Source organism: Lepisosteus platostomus, chromosome 4, assembly GCF_059453375.1.
Source record: "Lepisosteus platostomus isolate fLepPlt1 chromosome 4, fLepPlt1.hap1, whole genome shotgun sequence".
Lineage (NCBI taxonomy): Eukaryota > Metazoa > Chordata > Actinopteri > Semionotiformes > Lepisosteidae > Lepisosteus > Lepisosteus platostomus.
In genome coordinates this window covers 70,391,050-70,408,045 of record NC_142614.1, presented here as the reverse complement: position 1 = coordinate 70,408,045, position 16,996 = coordinate 70,391,050, and the positions used below count along the sequence as shown (strand labels likewise).

General features: G+C 43.6%; 1 protein-coding gene across 8 annotated transcripts in view; it reads left to right on the top strand.

Annotated features, from left to right (window-relative positions):
• Positions 1-16,996, top strand: part of kiaa1328 (KIAA1328 ortholog) — a 47,615-nt gene that overhangs the window by 14,600 nt on the left and 16,019 nt on the right. For 7 of the 8 annotated variants that reach the window (XM_088630528.1, XM_088630529.1, XM_088630533.1 and 4 more), the window contains 6 exons: positions 647-810; positions 6,495-7,093; positions 10,240-10,350; positions 11,431-11,606; positions 12,134-12,239; positions 15,726-15,773. In XM_088630528.1, the coding sequence (XP_088486654.1) occupies positions 647-810; positions 6,495-7,093; positions 10,240-10,350; positions 11,431-11,606; positions 12,134-12,239; positions 15,726-15,773 (1,204 nt within the window). The remainder of the gene's footprint in view (positions 1-646; positions 811-6,494; positions 7,094-10,239; positions 10,351-11,430; positions 11,607-12,133; positions 12,240-15,725; positions 15,774-16,996) is intronic. The other variant, XM_088630535.1, reaches the window with a different exon arrangement.

Below are 16,996 nucleotides of genomic sequence, written 5' to 3'. Positions count from 1 at the left end.
CATTAGTTTCCTCTCACAATCAAACACTATGTGCATTGTGTCAGTGATCAGTGAACGTCTTTGGGCTGCCAGCTGTGTGGATGTCCAGCTGTCTTATACTATGGCGTACTATGTCAACACCAGCTCATGGAAGGCTATTGCCTAGATCCAGCTCCAGTGGAGGATGGATCCTGCTGTGAGCATCTCAACAACCTCAAAACCATAGAACAACAGCACCAGAAGGTTAAATGGTAACATCAGAAACATTGTGTTAGGGACCAGATCATTACTCCAAGATGACCTTTTCTACTTGGGAACACAGGCCCGAAAGGCTATTTGGCTATTCCTGGATTGACCTTCTGGGTTGTCTTCTAAACCTGCAGAAGAGGTGATTGTGAAAGACTTTCTTGACCGTGAGGAATACCAAAGGGGTGAAACTGTCACCAGTCAGTCCGCTTAACAGAATGCACCAGTGTGCCTTAGAGAACCTGAGATTTTAAATGAAAAAGGAAAGCTATCAGCAGTTAGGGAGTCATATGAAATTGAGAGACTGGATTGTGTTGGTATCTTTCCTAAGTTCAAAATCGGAAGCATGGGTTAAACAAGATATTTCCATTGCCTCTTAAGTCACTCGCACTGGTTGTCCTTTTCCTTAACTCCTCCTCACGCCTGCAGCAGCAGTACAGGGAATGTCAGGAGCTTCTTGCCCTCTATCAGCAGTACCTTTCCCAGCAGCAGGAGAAACTCCACCGCTCCCTCTCCCAGCTCAGCCACTCACAGTCCCACCAGCAGGCCAGCTGCCCCGCGTCCTTGCCACGGCCTTCTCCACAGGTTAGATCTTTGTTTCTCTTTGGTCTTGTCGTAACTATCCATGTTCTCCAAGAATATTTTCGTTTTCTTGATACTTTTTTTTCCTGTGTATTCTTATAGTTTTTATTTGACGTTTTGCCCTCTGTGTTAAAAATTCCCCAAGAGGCTGTGATAATTAGAACAAGTTGCTTATTGCCACTATACCCAGACTGGTGTGTCTGAAAACATCCGATTTATCTTTTGGCCTTTAGATTTTTGATAGTTCTTTTTCCATTACATTCCTTTCTGTCACAATGAGATTATCAGTGATTAATTCCCAAACTAATTATTCAATTGAATGCCTCACCAGGCACTGAGAGAAACTGTCATACCTAGGATTGTAGGGTAAACTTGAGACCTTCCGTCTAGTTTTCATCTGGAATTGACTCGTCAAGATAGCTGTCCTGTCTAGAACAGAAATGATTAAACCTAATTAAATAGCAGGCATTGATGGCATTTCCATGCTTGAGTAGAGTTATGTTTGTGCCATTTTAAATGACCAAGCCTGGAAACAATTCATTAGTACCATTGCATTGTTTTTCAGGCTTTGGGGCTCATTTACGTAGTTGGCATATTTGCCAAGTTTACTTCTCGGGAAAGCAGCAGAGATGTGTTTTCTTTACGAACTTAAATTAGATTGGACTAGAAGTTGTTTGATTTTATTTATGGGCTTTAAAGTCGACAGGTGGTTAAGTGTGCAAAGTCAAGGTTAGTGCACATTTTCTTCTTATCTGTTTTGTGATGTACCTCAATAGTAATGGCAAAGCGGTGTTCAAACTATATAATTCTTGCAAAGGGAGAATCTCTGAGACATCCATAGTGTAGTGCATCAGTGCGGTATTTTTAATGATCAGTAATGACAAATTGAGGCCATAAAACGTATACAGCTTCTACTTTGACTTTGAGATGAAGGGAAGTGTCATTTTTCTGAGGGTCGCTTGTCTTGTAGACTTGCTGGACGTGCAGCTGTGCTTGTTGCTTTGCTTTTAATTTCCTGCGTCTCTCCACTGACCAGACGCTGTCCTGTCTTGATTGCTTTGAGCTGCAGTGATTAACTGCCTGGCCGTGTCTCCGAACTCACATTAGTAGCACAGCTTGATAACATTAGAAATTTAAATGCAGCACATTCTTGTGTGAGGTGCATCAATCTCTCAATCTGCCTGGGCTGTCTGTATGTATCTGTCCCTGTCCTGTGCATTTTACTGGGTGTTGGGGGGGAGGGAGAAGCTAAATTAAGAGTGGAATTTTGGCCTTGAATGTTTGCTACTGGTGGACATAAAAATGCTAAAGCTATGAGCATTATTAATCCTGTTCTTAACAGGTTATCCAAAATTGTAGGTGTTTTTTTAGTACCCAACTTTACACACAGAAAATATCTTGACGGCTATTTTTTTATTTATTTAGAATTCCCAGTTCTTTCTTGTTTGCCCACTATTTGGAATAGGTGACTTTTTCAAGTCTTGGCCCACCTTTGAAGACATCGCAGAGAGTATAGCCCTGTCCTGGAGGTTCAGAGCTGATTGGAGGAGGGGTGTGTCCCCAACAGATTGCATTGCCTACCCGTAGGGGCCACTGTCACTGCGAGCCGAGAGACCGCTGGGCAACTCATCTTCCTTTCGGCGGCTCTCGGACACTTGTGCACCACTGCCTGTCGAGTCCTGGTCGCGTCACCTATTGACCAGGTTAATACCTGGAATCGCAGAGCTCAGTTTGCACGGGGGTGATCACCTTTACTGGTCGAAAGACTCTGGATACCCCATCACTGCCTTTATCCATTTCTCACAGAAAGTTTATTTCACATGTAGAGCCACTTAGCCACTCTGCTTCTTGGTAAACATGATCAGTAATTAGTCATATTTATTAAATTAATATTCCGGTGTGCAACTTTATTTGCATTGTACCCTCAGAAATCTGAATGTTTGCAAAAACTCTTTGACATTCAGATAGTTAGACAGTATTTAGACAGTGTAATGCAGGATCAGTAGTAAAATTTATTTAGCAGAGTGTAAAATGGGCTCAGATGTGATTGTATTCAAATTTTCATAAGGAGGCAGGTTGTTTTTGTTGTTGTTCTGAACCAGAAATTAAAAACATGCCTTATTAAAAAGCATTTGAGCTCATCTGACTGATATAACAGCTTTGTGTCCATTTTAAATGATGCTTGTGTGAATCAGACATTTTGAAGGAAAAAATTGTAAATGGTAAAGAGGTAAAAAGAGTGGTGAGTATACCTAAATTGACTTTGAATAGCCAAAAATAGCCCTCCGATCATCAACCCAATTAAAAACTCCCGGACTCACAACTGCATTCCATTGGTGCTTCCCTGCCACCCTAACACCCTTTCTATCCCCAGGACCATTAACGACAACTTCCCCATCTTACAGGGTGATCTTGCAGAAAATGCCCAGCTATCTACACTGGTAAAACAGCAAGGATACAGGGAGACTGTTTCAGGGAACGTGTCAGGGCTGTGAGGATCTTCTAACGGCCATGATCATACTGATCTCTCTGTCTGCGTCCTCACTGAGCGGTTTGAGAACTCCATTTGCAGAAAGACATCCGAAACCAAAATTATCCTGAAACTAGGAGCACATCTTCCCCTGACAGACGCCTTTCATTCTAATCCTTTCTACCTCTCTTCACCTCACGACCTCACACCACCTGAGTGCCGATACTGCTTCTCTCCGTCTCCTGCCTCCTCTCAACTACTGTCTTTAGTTCTCCCTTGCTTTGTCAACTGCAGGTTTTCCTCTCTCCCTCACACCTGAAGAAGGCTTCACAGCTGAAAGGTTGTGTCTCTTTTCTTTTCAGCATGGAATTAACTTTTACTTGTTCCTTTGCTGCCTACACATGCTGTTGTAGCTACCTACTTGATCAAGTTGACTTTGAGCCTTGTTAAAGTCATTTTTGATCTGATTTTAAGAGGTGATAGTATGTGAACTATACAGACTGTTTCAGGAATGAATATATTGCGTCCTCACTTCATCTTTTGATCATTCAGTATTCTGTATTTATATTTATATTTATATTTATATTTGTGATAAACAGGTTTCAGAAATTGAATGTTGCTTTTCAGTCACTAGTATGTACGGTAAGGTAAGGTTTGGAAATATGCCAGTCTAAGTTGTGGCCATGGGCTGGCCCTGGGCTAGCGTAACAAGAGACTCTATTCTGTCAGTTACTGACTAACTGCCTGTTAGGTCAGAGATGTAAAAACTTGAACAACACTCCTCTCGGAACCACCTCCAAGTTTCTTGTTTGCTAGGTCACAGTGCCTAGTTCTCTCTCTTACTCCTGTACTCTGCAGTGATCCTTCTCATGATCTAACCTTCTTATCTTCCCGGTGACAAATCTGACACCAAAACTTTGCTGCAGTAGATCAAATAGGTTGTAGTTCTGTATGAATTGCACTCTCTCCGTCTCATGCAGTGAAACAGCAAATGAGGAGACAAACCCTTTGATCTACAAACCTTTTGTCACTATAGGACTGAAAATGCCTGAAGTGATTGCAGCTTCCTTCTAAGTTTTATAACCCTAGTTCACCAACACATACTGTACATGTTGCTCTGGGTTGTGATATGTGATATGCTGCGTGCTGATTTTTTTTTGCCAGGCTGCCTCTTGCCAGCAAGCCAGTGCACCTAACAGCCCTTCTCCTCAAGCCACTTGAGTAACTTAAAATGCATCAGTAAACTGTGCTGTAAGACGTCTTCGAGCAACATCTAAGCATTACGTTAAATCCTAAAATCAAGGTTAGGCGATTGATCACCCCAAGGCATGCGCGTACACTGACTTGGATAAATATTTGCAAATGGGTGATAGAACTTTATCGAAGCCAGTTTAAAGAACAGAGTGGGGAAAACTGTGAAACCCCAGGGTAACCCTATAGAATGCATTTCCTGTTCCCAGCAGTGCTCCCTCAGCTGTTCGCCTCATACCTGCCCTCCGCTGTACTGTAGTTGTCGTTTCCAGCTGCACGGGTGAAGGTGAGCTCGCGCGGCAGATATCGGTGCACCCTCACCTTATTTACTTGGCTGTGAACCAAGCAGGGGAGCCGAACACTCTTCTTTTGTACTCCACTGCAGCTCATTAAAATCCGGCGTTATCCCCAGGCTGCTCTTCACAAGCCACTTCCCAGACAGGGGGAGTGCAAACCTGTCAACCCAGCGGCAGGAGCAGCAGACGCAGGGATATGCCGACGTGCAGAGTCAGGAAGCCAGCTTGCCCTCCCAGGGTTGTTTAAACACTTTAGCATGCAGGATAACAGCCACTCATTTGTCTTATTAGTCCCCAGGACACTTCAGATGGAGCAGTTGACATGCCGTCACTACTGCCTGTCTGTAATTTTACTCCCAGTCGCAATGTGTGTAGGTAGCCCTCTAAATGAGGGCAGCTTTTTCCTCTGGAGGATGGCGTTTTTAAAATTATTATTCAGCTGTGGAATGAAATTTGCTATTAAGTGAAGGCCGGAAATTCATTTCTGCCTGCTAGGGCTCCAGAGTGACTGACAGCGCTAACCTGATGTTTCATGTCAGGGGTGAACCAAACAAGCCTAGTGTCCTGTACTAGGCTCTCTTAGGCCAGTCATACATGCTTGCCTTCAATTCTATGGGCGGCACAACAGTGGGGCAGCGGCACTTCACAGTTATCAGGAATGGGGCATGGATAGCCAACCTCCTGCTGATGCTTTAGTAAACTGGCTGGTTCAGTGGCAGTCGGTGTGTTACAGTGCCGTAAGTACAATTTTTTTTTCTGTACCGCCCCTCAGACAAAGATGACGAAGCAGGAAAGCAATGTTCTTGTTCAGTAAGTTGTACATTATCTTGAAAACCCTTTTTAATGAGCCCTGTGAATATACGAGCCAGAGGACGCCAATCGGCCCATCTTTACCATTTGGTAGGATAGGATAAGAGTTTATTTGCCATACGTTCATGCACGTTGGGATTCATATTCACGCCGTTCTCTCTGGAAATGAGCGGTACAATAGACATCATACAAGAATAACCATCACGCACAACATAGCACAACAACATACAATGGGTAGTACGGAACGATAAACACACAGAGCAATAGATACGTGACAGCAGAGTGCAGAGGTGCATGCAGTTAGCTGTTAAACGCATGTGCGCTGTGAGTAGTTAATTGATCCAGGGATCTCAACCAGCCATTTAGGGAAGAAACGAGAGTATTGGCTTCGACAATACGGCTGGGCAGCTTGTTGCAGACTCCCACAACCCAGTGAACTTGTCAGCAGTGGGAGCCATCCTTCTTTTAGTCCTGTTTTGAGAACACTTTCAAACCATTAAGTTCCATTTTCAACTATCCTTGTGAATGACATGGATTCCATTGTGTCTGGTAGGTTTTAAACTTTCTTTTGATGCGATCCGAATATCGTTTCTCGTGTTTTGTCTCTTATAATATCAGTAAGGGGTTTCCCAGTAGACTTGTGAAATCTCGTGAATCGTATCTCATGAAACAGGTGCTTTATCATCTGTAAACCAAGAACAAGGTTTTCATTCTTACATCTGATTTTTTTTTGTTCAAAGTTGTTCTGGGTATTTCAATATCAATCTTAGGAAAAGGTGGTTAATCTGTATCCGAGTTTGTCCGGAAAGCTCTTCTGATGACTGTCCGTGTCAATTTGGTTTTCCCTTCTGGATTTTCAGCCCCCCTGTGATGAGCGCCGCACTCCTCCTGCTCCCGGTGTGGCTCTGGATGGGTCCTATCTTGGTTTGCGTCCTCCAGGGTGGGGGGCAGCTTGCAGGGGAGCGGAGGGGGCGAGTACCCTGGGGGCCTCCTCTGTCGCAGACCAGCACCGGTCAAGCACTAGTGGGAGGCAAGGCGATGCCCTTTACCTTCCATTTTCATCGCGGGGCCAGGAAGGGGGTGGACCTGCGGAGGAGCCCCCAGGACAGGCTTGGGGGCCGCAGACGGGGGGCAGCGTGCCTCGGCCGGGACGGCCCGTTCAGGATCAGAACTGCACCGATGGCGCCCCCAGAGGGTCGGGGTCGACCGAGCCCCGCCTGGGGCCCTGCTCTCACCGCTGCAGGGTGGAGAAGGAAGAGGGGGGCCAGGAGAGAGCTCTGGACCGCCACGCTACGGGCCCCGGGGAGAGCCCTTGGGACAGGAGGCGGCAGAAGCTGCTGCTGCAGAAGATGGAGCTGGAGGTGGAGAGGGAGAAGCTGCAGATACTCCTCGCCCAGCAGGAGGAGAAGCTGCTCCGCCAGCACAGACAGCTCCAGCAGTCCCGCCTGGACTACAGGAGGTGGGGGAAAACTGAGATTTCCACTTCATCACACGAATAGGGTGCAGAGAAAAAAAGGTTTTCGTAGAGTAAGCGTTTGCACAGTTACTGTGTTGTTTTCTCAGACCACCGTACTGTAACCTGGTTGTCCATACTTCATGCAATGTTCAGGCTGTTCATTTCAAATGAATGCTCTAGCAATTTCAATTAAAGCGTCTGTCCTGTGGTGGGGGGGGGGGGGGAGAGTATGAACACAAGCTAAAATATTTTTACAGGGTTTACTTTGATTTGAATATTTCTCTAAACAAACCCTGCTGTCTTAGTGAAGAGCTGTGTGTGGATCGAGGCCTGGAGTAGGTAAGGTAGAACTTTTTCCATGCGATATTCCTGGGGCGCCTTTGTGTACGTTTTTGGAAATATTCAAAGGAATACATATGAGCGGTTTCTTTGGCATATTCATGTTAAATAAATCAATTTTGTGTATTTGTGCTCAATTAGATGCACTGTACTGCTGATAAAATGTCTGCGATGTACTTTGCCAGCTTGAAAGTGCTAAAGCTGCCATTCTGAGGGAGGTTTGTAACTTCTGGAGTCACTGTGTTGCTCGCTAATGTGCGGCTTTCTTCTTGGACCCACAAAGTTCTCCGGCTGGGGCTTGAGTCTGTGACGTGATTCTAGTACTCTGGTCAGGAGATAGCTTTCTGGCTTCAGCTCTGCGGGGAGGTAGCAGATTGAGAAATCTTCGGCACCGGGAGGGTGGTGAGGAAACATTCTGAAGGAGGAAATCTAAAGAGACTGGCTGGCTGCAAAAATGATGAGACGTTATCCAGACAAGGTCAGGGGGTGATGCAGGCATTTTCTTAGGGCTAAGGAAGTTTTCATTTATTGCGGAAAAATGACAGATGTGGTACTTCGAAAAAGTGTCTTTGAGTATTCAGTGCAAAACTCAAAAACATTGAAGAAGTCAGTTGCTGCTGGTTATTTTTGTATTTTCAGTGTTGGATATAATTGATCTATTTAAAATTTAAATCATTTAAAATGATTTGAAAGGCAGGATTCTCTTGCTCATCAGGATTATGCCCATATTCCTGAAATGAACATAATTTGGTCACTTTTCAATCTGATTTCCAGTCGGTTTTGTATCTTATAATATCAGTATAACTCGATGCATATGATGAATGTTTTCTTGCCTCGGTTCACTTATGTGTTTTGCTGCCATGTTCGCAATCTGAAAAGGATGCAGTGTTTGTTCACTGAAATTCGTTTGCAGCAGCGAAACATATCAAATCCCACTTGGTTTATAGGCAATCTGGAAAAAAAGAGCACCTATATATGAGTGGCTCAGTCACAGATGGGCCAAGGAAGGCTATTTTTAATTGACTTGGGTTGACTGGAAATTTGAGCGGGCTGGCAGGCACAGATGGACTTGAATTGGAAACTGAAATATTTGACTCCTTGGATTGTAAGGCTAAGCCCACATGCGCTGATCAAATGGCCAGCTGGTGCGGCTTGCGTGACATTCCGGGTGGCATGTTCTACTCCAGCAGCGTGAGTAAGATTGCTCGAGCATCAGTGCAGTGTGAATTATATTGAATGTGCCACTGTTCTGCTGCATTTTGAAGTGGAAATCTAATAAGTAAATTGATTCTTAAAATGTACAGAGCTTTGCAAAAAATATATTGGTGCTTTTAGAGAATATATTTCAAGGATGTAATTGCTGTGCTACAGTACGTGCAGAATTTTAGGAAACAGTGCGTCGACAAAGTACACCGTTTAGGTTACTTTAGAAGACAATGTACCAAAACAATATATGCTGTCTGGGTCGTTAGAATTAGCCGAAAGTAACTGATAAGCTTTGAATAACAAATCTAGTGCTTCTTCTCTCGCTTTATGATGTAATCTGTTTTGTCTTGGGGAAAGGGGAAGTTTTAGAAGGGACAAAGCGCTGAGCTTTTTTACAGCGCAACGTCTTATAAAAACCCTGTACTGCTTGTAACAAATTGAGTCTTTGCGAAGTGGCAGCAGGGCTCCCAATATTGCAATATTGAAATAAAGACCTTACTCAGGTGAGAACTCTCTCTTGTGGCTTCCTTGATAGTTAAATTTCCACGACAATTTGTACGAATACAAATTTGAGAGCTTTGGCTGTAACTCCCTCAGGGTAATTGAAAGTTGAGGAATGGGAGGGAAGAGTGTACTTGGATACCTGGCATTCTAGGCCTTGAAATCAGTGATGTGAACTTCTTAAATCCAGGACTCCCGCTTGGCCAGTCCTGGGATAGGAGACCTTCATGTAAACCCAGGCTGTTGCTGTGTGTGGTTAACCCCTAGTTGGCTCTCTTTCCTCTGGTCCATTGTGATGAACAGGGACACTGTGCTGTGGTCCTCTGAATGAGATGTTCAACTAATTACTGCTTGGTAGTTAAAGGTCCACGGCACTTTTAGAAAGAGTAGGGGGTCGTACCGTGGTGTTCTGGCCAGTTTCCCCTTTGGGTGGGCAGAGTCTGACCTTTCTCACTCCTCCACCTGATCTATTGGTGATCTGTTGTGTAGTGCTGCTGGTGCATCATTTTTTACTATATAAATGTAAGGAAATATTAGTGATCTGTTTTTTTGTAGTACAAAAAGTTGCCTATTATCTTTATGGAAGTGTGAAATTAATAAGTAATTATGAGAAACAACTCATTGATATGTCAGTAATATTTGATTGGTAAACTAGATGCACTAGCTACTGCTTAATTATTATTGTAATAATAGACTTAATCATAGTTACTTATGTCTAGTTTGCCTTGTTGAGATGTATTATAAAGTGATATAATTATTTAAGCAAAAGAAAGGATGTGCGTGTGATAGAGGGATTGAAATTCTCAATGTGTGAGAACTTTTACCAACTCTTTGAGTTAATTAATTGTCGCGTACTTTAATTTCTTGAGTTTGTAATAGTACCTTTTATCACAAAGCAAGCCCACTTCCTCTGCCACTGAAGATCAGCACCCATGTTCTGCCACAGCTGCCCCACTTACACAGCAGACCAGGTGAAGGGAAGAGTTTAGGCAAGCCGGCTTGTGTGAACCCAAGGGGAACCTGGCCAGCTCTCTGGGATTAATGCTCGGTCTCTGTGCTGGAAGGATTGTGCTATATGTGCTATAGGGATGCTCTGTGCTCAGGTTTCAGGATGCTGCAGTGGCTGAGCTGGAGGACACCATCAGTGGGGCCTTACTGACTCAGACAGGGGAACAGGGTTGTGCAACAGACACCTCCTCCACTGAGAGACCCAGGTAAGGGCATAGTTTGTTTCTTGTTTTGAAGGCATCTAAATGTGCATGGATCTGCCTCAGTAGATACTCTGAGTAGAGTAAGTTGAGACTTGAGCCTGAATCACCAGGTTCACTTCTGCAGTGGTACTAACAGTAGGTGAAGCCAGTAAGTAATTGTGCCAGCCTGAAGATATAATGTAAACTGTGTGCCTAATCTTAATGTTACCAGGTAGCTTTGTGGTTTCATACTCATTTGGTTTCAATTTTAATTTCAGCAGAATTTAAATGACTAAGGGGAATTTAAAGACAGCTTGGTACACAAGTTGGGGTCACTGGCCTCTTGGCTGCCATCTTTCTTGGTTGTATAAAACACATTTTTGCTTTTTTTTTTGGAAGGAAATGTATTGGGTTAAAGAAACAGCAAAGACTGAAATCACGAGGGTGACAGCCTGTCTGTGGTTAATGTTGCTTAATGATCAGCAGCAATTAATGTGCAAATCTGGCATAATTAGGAGAAATTAAAGGTGCTTAAATTTCCCTTCCCTTAAGATCTAGTCAGATGGAAGCCTTGAATTATTCAGTTCTCCCGGGGTTTGCTGTTCCGCTGTATTTGTTTGAAAGGAATACCAATCTTCATTTCAGGCCAACGAAATCAGGGAAAGTGTTGCAATGGCAGGTGATTGTTTCCCGGAGTCTCCTGGTGCCAAGCGTTCTTTATAAAGTGTCACATTTCCCAGTGAGATCTTCCAAAGTCGCTGAAACTTCAGGAAGATGCAGCACTGTTCTTCTCTGCGTGGCTCACTTTGCAGCCAGAGCACAGCCTCTGTACCAGGAGACCACTCTGCTTGTACATGCTTATCAGTGGCATCGAGTGCTAGATTGTAAATCTGTAGAAAGCTAAAATCTTTAAATACCGTTCCATCCTCCAATGCAGAGAACAAACATTTGCAGTTATACTTTGAATATTCTTTTTTGCCAGAAAACATTTTTCTCTGTAATTGTAATGTTTCTTTCCTTGCAAAAGTTTAATTTCAATGTAAACTCGGTTTGCGTGAAGGCAATAAAGTAACGTGGCTGAACTCGGTCTGCTCTGTTCCCCAGGCAGACTCCACCTGAGGCTGCGCTCCTCCCCGGCGCCCTGCTGGCTGAGCAGCAGGGAAGAGCTCCCCCTGCTGTTGAGAAGGTGAATGGAGTGGGTGGAGCGCAGGCTGGGTGGAGCAGGTCGTGGGAGGAGCAGCCTGCAGCCCCAGCGAAGGACGGTCTGGGCCGCTCTAGAGGTGACGAGACTCTGCACAGCGATTCCTGCACTCGCACACAGCTAGGAGCTACCCTGAGTCTTACTTAGTTTTCATCCTCACATCCTTCTGGGTTCTTATTCTTCCTTGTACTCTCTGAAGCTATATGAAATACATTTTGTTAGGTTACTGTCTGCTTAAAGCTTGCCCTTATTTTTGGGCTCTTGATTACAGAATAACGTTGTCGGAGACAGATGTAAAGGCCGTGGGTTTAAGTTGGTTAAAGGTGTAAAGCTGAAGGCAATTAAATACATTTAGGGCAAGGCTTGTTAAGGGTAGCAGCACAGTGATTTGCTGAAGCTCACGAGCTCTCTTTTGGTGACACTGGAAGCTGCGACGAGCAGAGCCTGTTCACAATTTCATCTCGCCAGCAGTTTAACTTTGATGTTTAAATGGTCTGTACCTTAATTGAGTAATATGTTATGAGAGTCTTCCATGAATAATTGTGTGTAGCTAGTTGGGTAGCCTCACCCATACTAACCCAGTTATTTTGCCGTTTCTTGCGATAGGGGCCCCAGCTCTGTCTAGGAGGGATGCTTCTACGTCTCCAGGCCTGGACCACAGCAAGACAGCCCCTATGCCCACTGCCCTCTTCCCTGCGCAACCAAACCCCTGGTAAACATCTCTTACAGTGACTCCTACACACCAGGTCCCTTGCTATTGCTCTCGGTTAAAAATGTTTTTCTGTTATTGAGATGCAACTTTCTCCACTTGCAGCACCGAAATTTATCCAGCTGCTTCAATATACTGCAGGACCAAAGGCTTAAATGCACTTGGTGTTGTACGTGCATGCATTGCTGGTGGGTCACCTATACAAGAGGAGGTGTGGTGTGTTACTGTTGAGAAAGGCGTTGATTGACATAAAAGCAAACTTTAGATATTAAGGTGTCCTTTCTGATGGATAATTGTTCTTTTTACTTATTGAGCTTTTGTTTTTTTTGTTTTGGCTTGTGGCGATATTGCAATGCTCGGTCGTGCAAGTAGTCCAAAAAAAATCTCAGTTATAAAATATGAGATCTGAAAATCTCTTGTTATAAACCGGCCTTCACATCTTTTACATCAGTGCATCCCTCTTTTCCTTTCTCTCGAGCGGTGCTGGCCAGGCTTTTCAGTAAGTTTTGCTTTTACTCTGTTTGCTCTAAACCTTACACCAGATCTTAAGCTGTTTTGGACAATCCATCCATTTTCGATTTGTCTTTCTTAAATCCATTACTTGTGTGATCAATTGTATTACAATAGACTTCTCCAAGGTGTCTTCAAATAGTGAAATATAAAAGGGCTATTAAGTAAATACAGCAAAAATATAATTTAGTACAGTTATATCACAAAGACCAAAACAAAGACAGAAAATTACTAAAAAAGCTTTAACAGTACATTCTGCAGTTATCAGTGTACCTATGTTGCAATGAAACATCATGCGTTCTGAAGGTAGTCTCTGAGGATACAGGCTGAAATTCTGCTGGGTCCTCAGACCTAGTGTAGCCCTGTTGTTTCCAGTCTGGTTCCACCACAGGGGTACGAGGGAGCAGACAGATGTCTAATAATGAAGAGAGAAAGCAGATGAGGGATGTATGGTGGAGAAGGCAGGGACTGGAGATAGGATGGAACAGAGTTGAGTCTTAAAGTGGGTCTGGGCAGATATAGAAAGTGAAAAGTGCAGAAATGGGCTCCAACCATTTGCTATAGCCAGCAACCATATCACCCTGGCAGCCCACTGAAGCTCCGTGTGAGCCTGGTCAGTACCTGGATGGGAGACCTCCTGGGAAAAACTGAGGGTGCTGCTGGATTAGGTGTGAGTGGGGCCAGCAGGGGGTGCTCACCCTGCGGTCTGTGTGGGTCCTAATGCCCAAGTATAGTGATGGGGACATCCCCTTCTCTGAACTGGCCTCATCACTCTGTTCTCCTCCCCACTGATAGCTGATGTGTGGTGAGTGTACTGGCGCACTATGGCTGCCGTCGCATCATCCAGGTGGGGCTGCACACTGGTGGTGGTGGAGGGGAGTCCCCATTTCCTTTAAAGAAGATTAAGAGCTATATAAGTGTAAGCAATTGTAAAGCAAGTGTAAGCAATCATTATTATTAGAGGGAAGCGAGGAGGAGTGAATCCTGAGTGAACTGCAGAGAGTATGTTTCAAAAGCTGGAAGAGAGCTGCAGTTTTCCAGTCTAGAGAGAACAAGGGCTTGACCTTGAGATCTTGGAGGTCTAGTTAATAAAAGCGCATCTGGAGCCTGTTTTTGTCAGTGAGGAGGCAGGTGCTTTTCTATAATCTTTGGAATTCTCATCACATTATATCACCTTTTCAGGTTTGTTAGATCTAAAGAGGAAGATTTTGATTTAAAAAAAGCCTTAGTAGAGGACATTAAAATGAGACACTCAGAGTGACTTAAAACATTTTAGAGCCAGTGAAGCGATTTAACTGATCGATCATTTGATGAGGGCTATGTTCGTCTGTTTTTCTGTCATTAGAGTTCTGCCTGTATTTTTGAGTCTCCCAGAAATTAAACTGCAGGCAGCTCAGAACAGCATGGTAGGGGGGCAACTGCGTTAATGTGTATTTCAAAGACATTTTGTACCTTAGATTTCACTCATTGCTCCTTTAGTGTTCATGCTTTTACTCTGCGTTTTCTTATACATTTTCTGAAAGCATCATTAAAGCACTTTTTGCGTGTTGCGAATTTAGATTGTGTTTAGTTGTCAGGCAGAGAGGAGCCTTTTGTATTTTTTATTCACTTTATAGTATCCTTAAGCAAATCACTAAATTATCTTTAATTTTGCATGAGATCATATAATGTTTTACTATTAACTGATAGTTGTTTTGCAGCTCTTATTATCAGAGGTATTGCTATTATTACAGCGTCTGAATTCGTCCTCTATATAGCAGTTTTTCTTTGTTGTAGAAGCAAGCAGAAATCCGTGTGCAGCTTTTTCACGTCTCCTGACATCAAAAGTTCTTAGTACTCATCTTTGTATCCAAAAGTCCAATAAAGAACGTCTTTTAAAATCTCAATGTTTCGTCGCATGATAGTTCCAGTCACAATTCTTTCTTGCACATGCTGAAACTGTCAGCGGGAGTGCACTGACATCAACACCCACAGGGTTTCTGATCCAGCTGTTCGTTTTAGCCTTTGGTGGAAAATAATCAAGAACTGCGCTCTGAATGACACAAGGTGGTTAACGATGTTTTCCTTAACATTGCCGTCAAGAGCCAATCTGTTTTCAGACATAACATTTTCCATTGTGGAGAAAGCAGACATGTCATTTTCATTTCAAATAATTGCAGCATTTTCACCGTGATGTTAATCTTGTCAGCAACATCTGTAGTTTCATTCATTTTCAGTACAAAATACTCATTTTTGCATGTTCTACCAGAGTGCTTTGGACATTTTTCTCTATATCATTAGTTCTGCAGGTATTGTCGGAAGGAGGTGCCATTTCTTGCAGTATTGTGATTCTTGCCTCACATATTTGACAAGAGGTTTATACCTATGGAAAGAATATGTTCTTCACCAATTGTGTGTAGCTGACTTGCTTTTGCAATTTAAAGGCTAGCACAGTACGAAGCTCCATGTGCATTAGCAGTGGCTCCCGCACTGGTCACTAAAGTAATTTCCCTTGCTTCAGCTCAGATAGTGCTTATTTGAACGCTACATGTCTTGTTTCTTGATGTTGCATCAGATTTGCAGGCTTCATTCTCATAACATACATGCACTTAGCCCTGAGATTTTGAGATCATAATATTTCCCATTAGCGCTCGTTTGAACAAGTGCGTGGACAGCAGAGTGCGTTCCTATGCATGAGGTGACGTACTCTGAACAACTGCCCATCCCACTGCCTGCTGGCTTTCAGCTACGACGCACGAACAGTCTTAACAGTGCACGTTTCTCTCTGAACGGGGGAAAAAATAAACGTGTTTTTAAATGTTGAAACCGTAATTGAACACACCCTGCAAGCAGTTTCATTTCTCCTTTTACAGGTTTGAAGCTATTTGGTTGGTTTTTACAGTGTCTGTATTCTGATGTCAAATCACATCAGATACTAAACATGCATTTTATTTCCCCATGCTTCTTTTGACTTCTTTTTTTCTTTCGCCTTTGTTCCAGGACCGAACAAACCACGTCTGGCCGCCGCACAAACAGAGAGGTACAGAGGTAAGTGTCTCTTTTACACATGGCACGATTTAGTGTGTACAGTTCTCCCCTCCTGCCCTTCTAGTGATAGATCGAACTAGCGCTACTTATTTTAGATCAATTCTGCTGATTTACCTGGCTCTGTACACTTACAGAAGGGGATACACTACACTGGAGGCGGTCGCACTGCAGGTGTACTGTCCAGCTGATCAGATGAAGTGAGACGTTGCTTCAGCAGCTGTATTAAGGTGGACCTTTAAAAAGGTCATTCTGTGCAAACCCAGGGTAGAATTTACACAGCATTTCCCAGATAACAGAGTGAGAGTGAAGGAGCCCCAACGTTATGGACGATGGTTTAACCCTAGCATCTCCTCCAGCACAGTGTCCGTGATCATCGTACAAGGGCATTTCTTTGTGGAAATTCTGGCCCTAAGGGAAGAGTGCTTTCCACTGGTCCATCAGTACCATTTTACACCGCTTTGTCAAAGAGTGCTTAGCAGTAGTGGTGGATGATTTCAACGGGTAAGAGAATGACATATGGGCAGGCAACTCGCATATTGACCCCAGGCCCCTGGGGAAGGAAGACATGTATGTGGGGAGTCCCAGGCATGTGCTGGGATCAGCCTGCTTAGCAAGAACAATGTTCCTACAATATTTGCTTAGCTGGACAACTCTTCTTTCTATCCTGGATTTAAACTGTTGATAAATTAAAAAAAAAAAAATCTGTTGAAACTCACAGTCTGTCAGGAACTGTATTACATCACACCCTTCCAGGATAATTTTCTTCAGGTATATGGATCGGGGGAAAGGCTTATAGTACCCTTTTTGATCCCCCAGGAGTCAGTGCTGTGAATAAGAGTGCTTTAACAAGTGTTGCATTTCTTTTCAGAATGCATTAATTGCTAAGTGTTTCTTTTGGCGTACACAGTGCTGTCACAGGGGTTAAAGTAGTACACTTATAATGGTAGTATTTACATACTGGCACAGGCAAGAGGCTGCTCCTTACACTTTGCTTTGGTTCCCTCTAAACACTTCATGATTTATTCATTAAAGGATTATTTTTACACCGAGAAGTTTGTATAATGCCGTGTTTGTGAGACAGAAGCCCCTGAGGTAGTCTGTTGTATTGTAATGTGCTGCTCTGGAGAATTTTCATTAAACTGCAACAAGTTCTCCAACAAGAAGCCGTTTCTGTTTTGTGCTTTTGGTTTGTAGATGAGTGTGAAGAATCCCCCCCCCACACA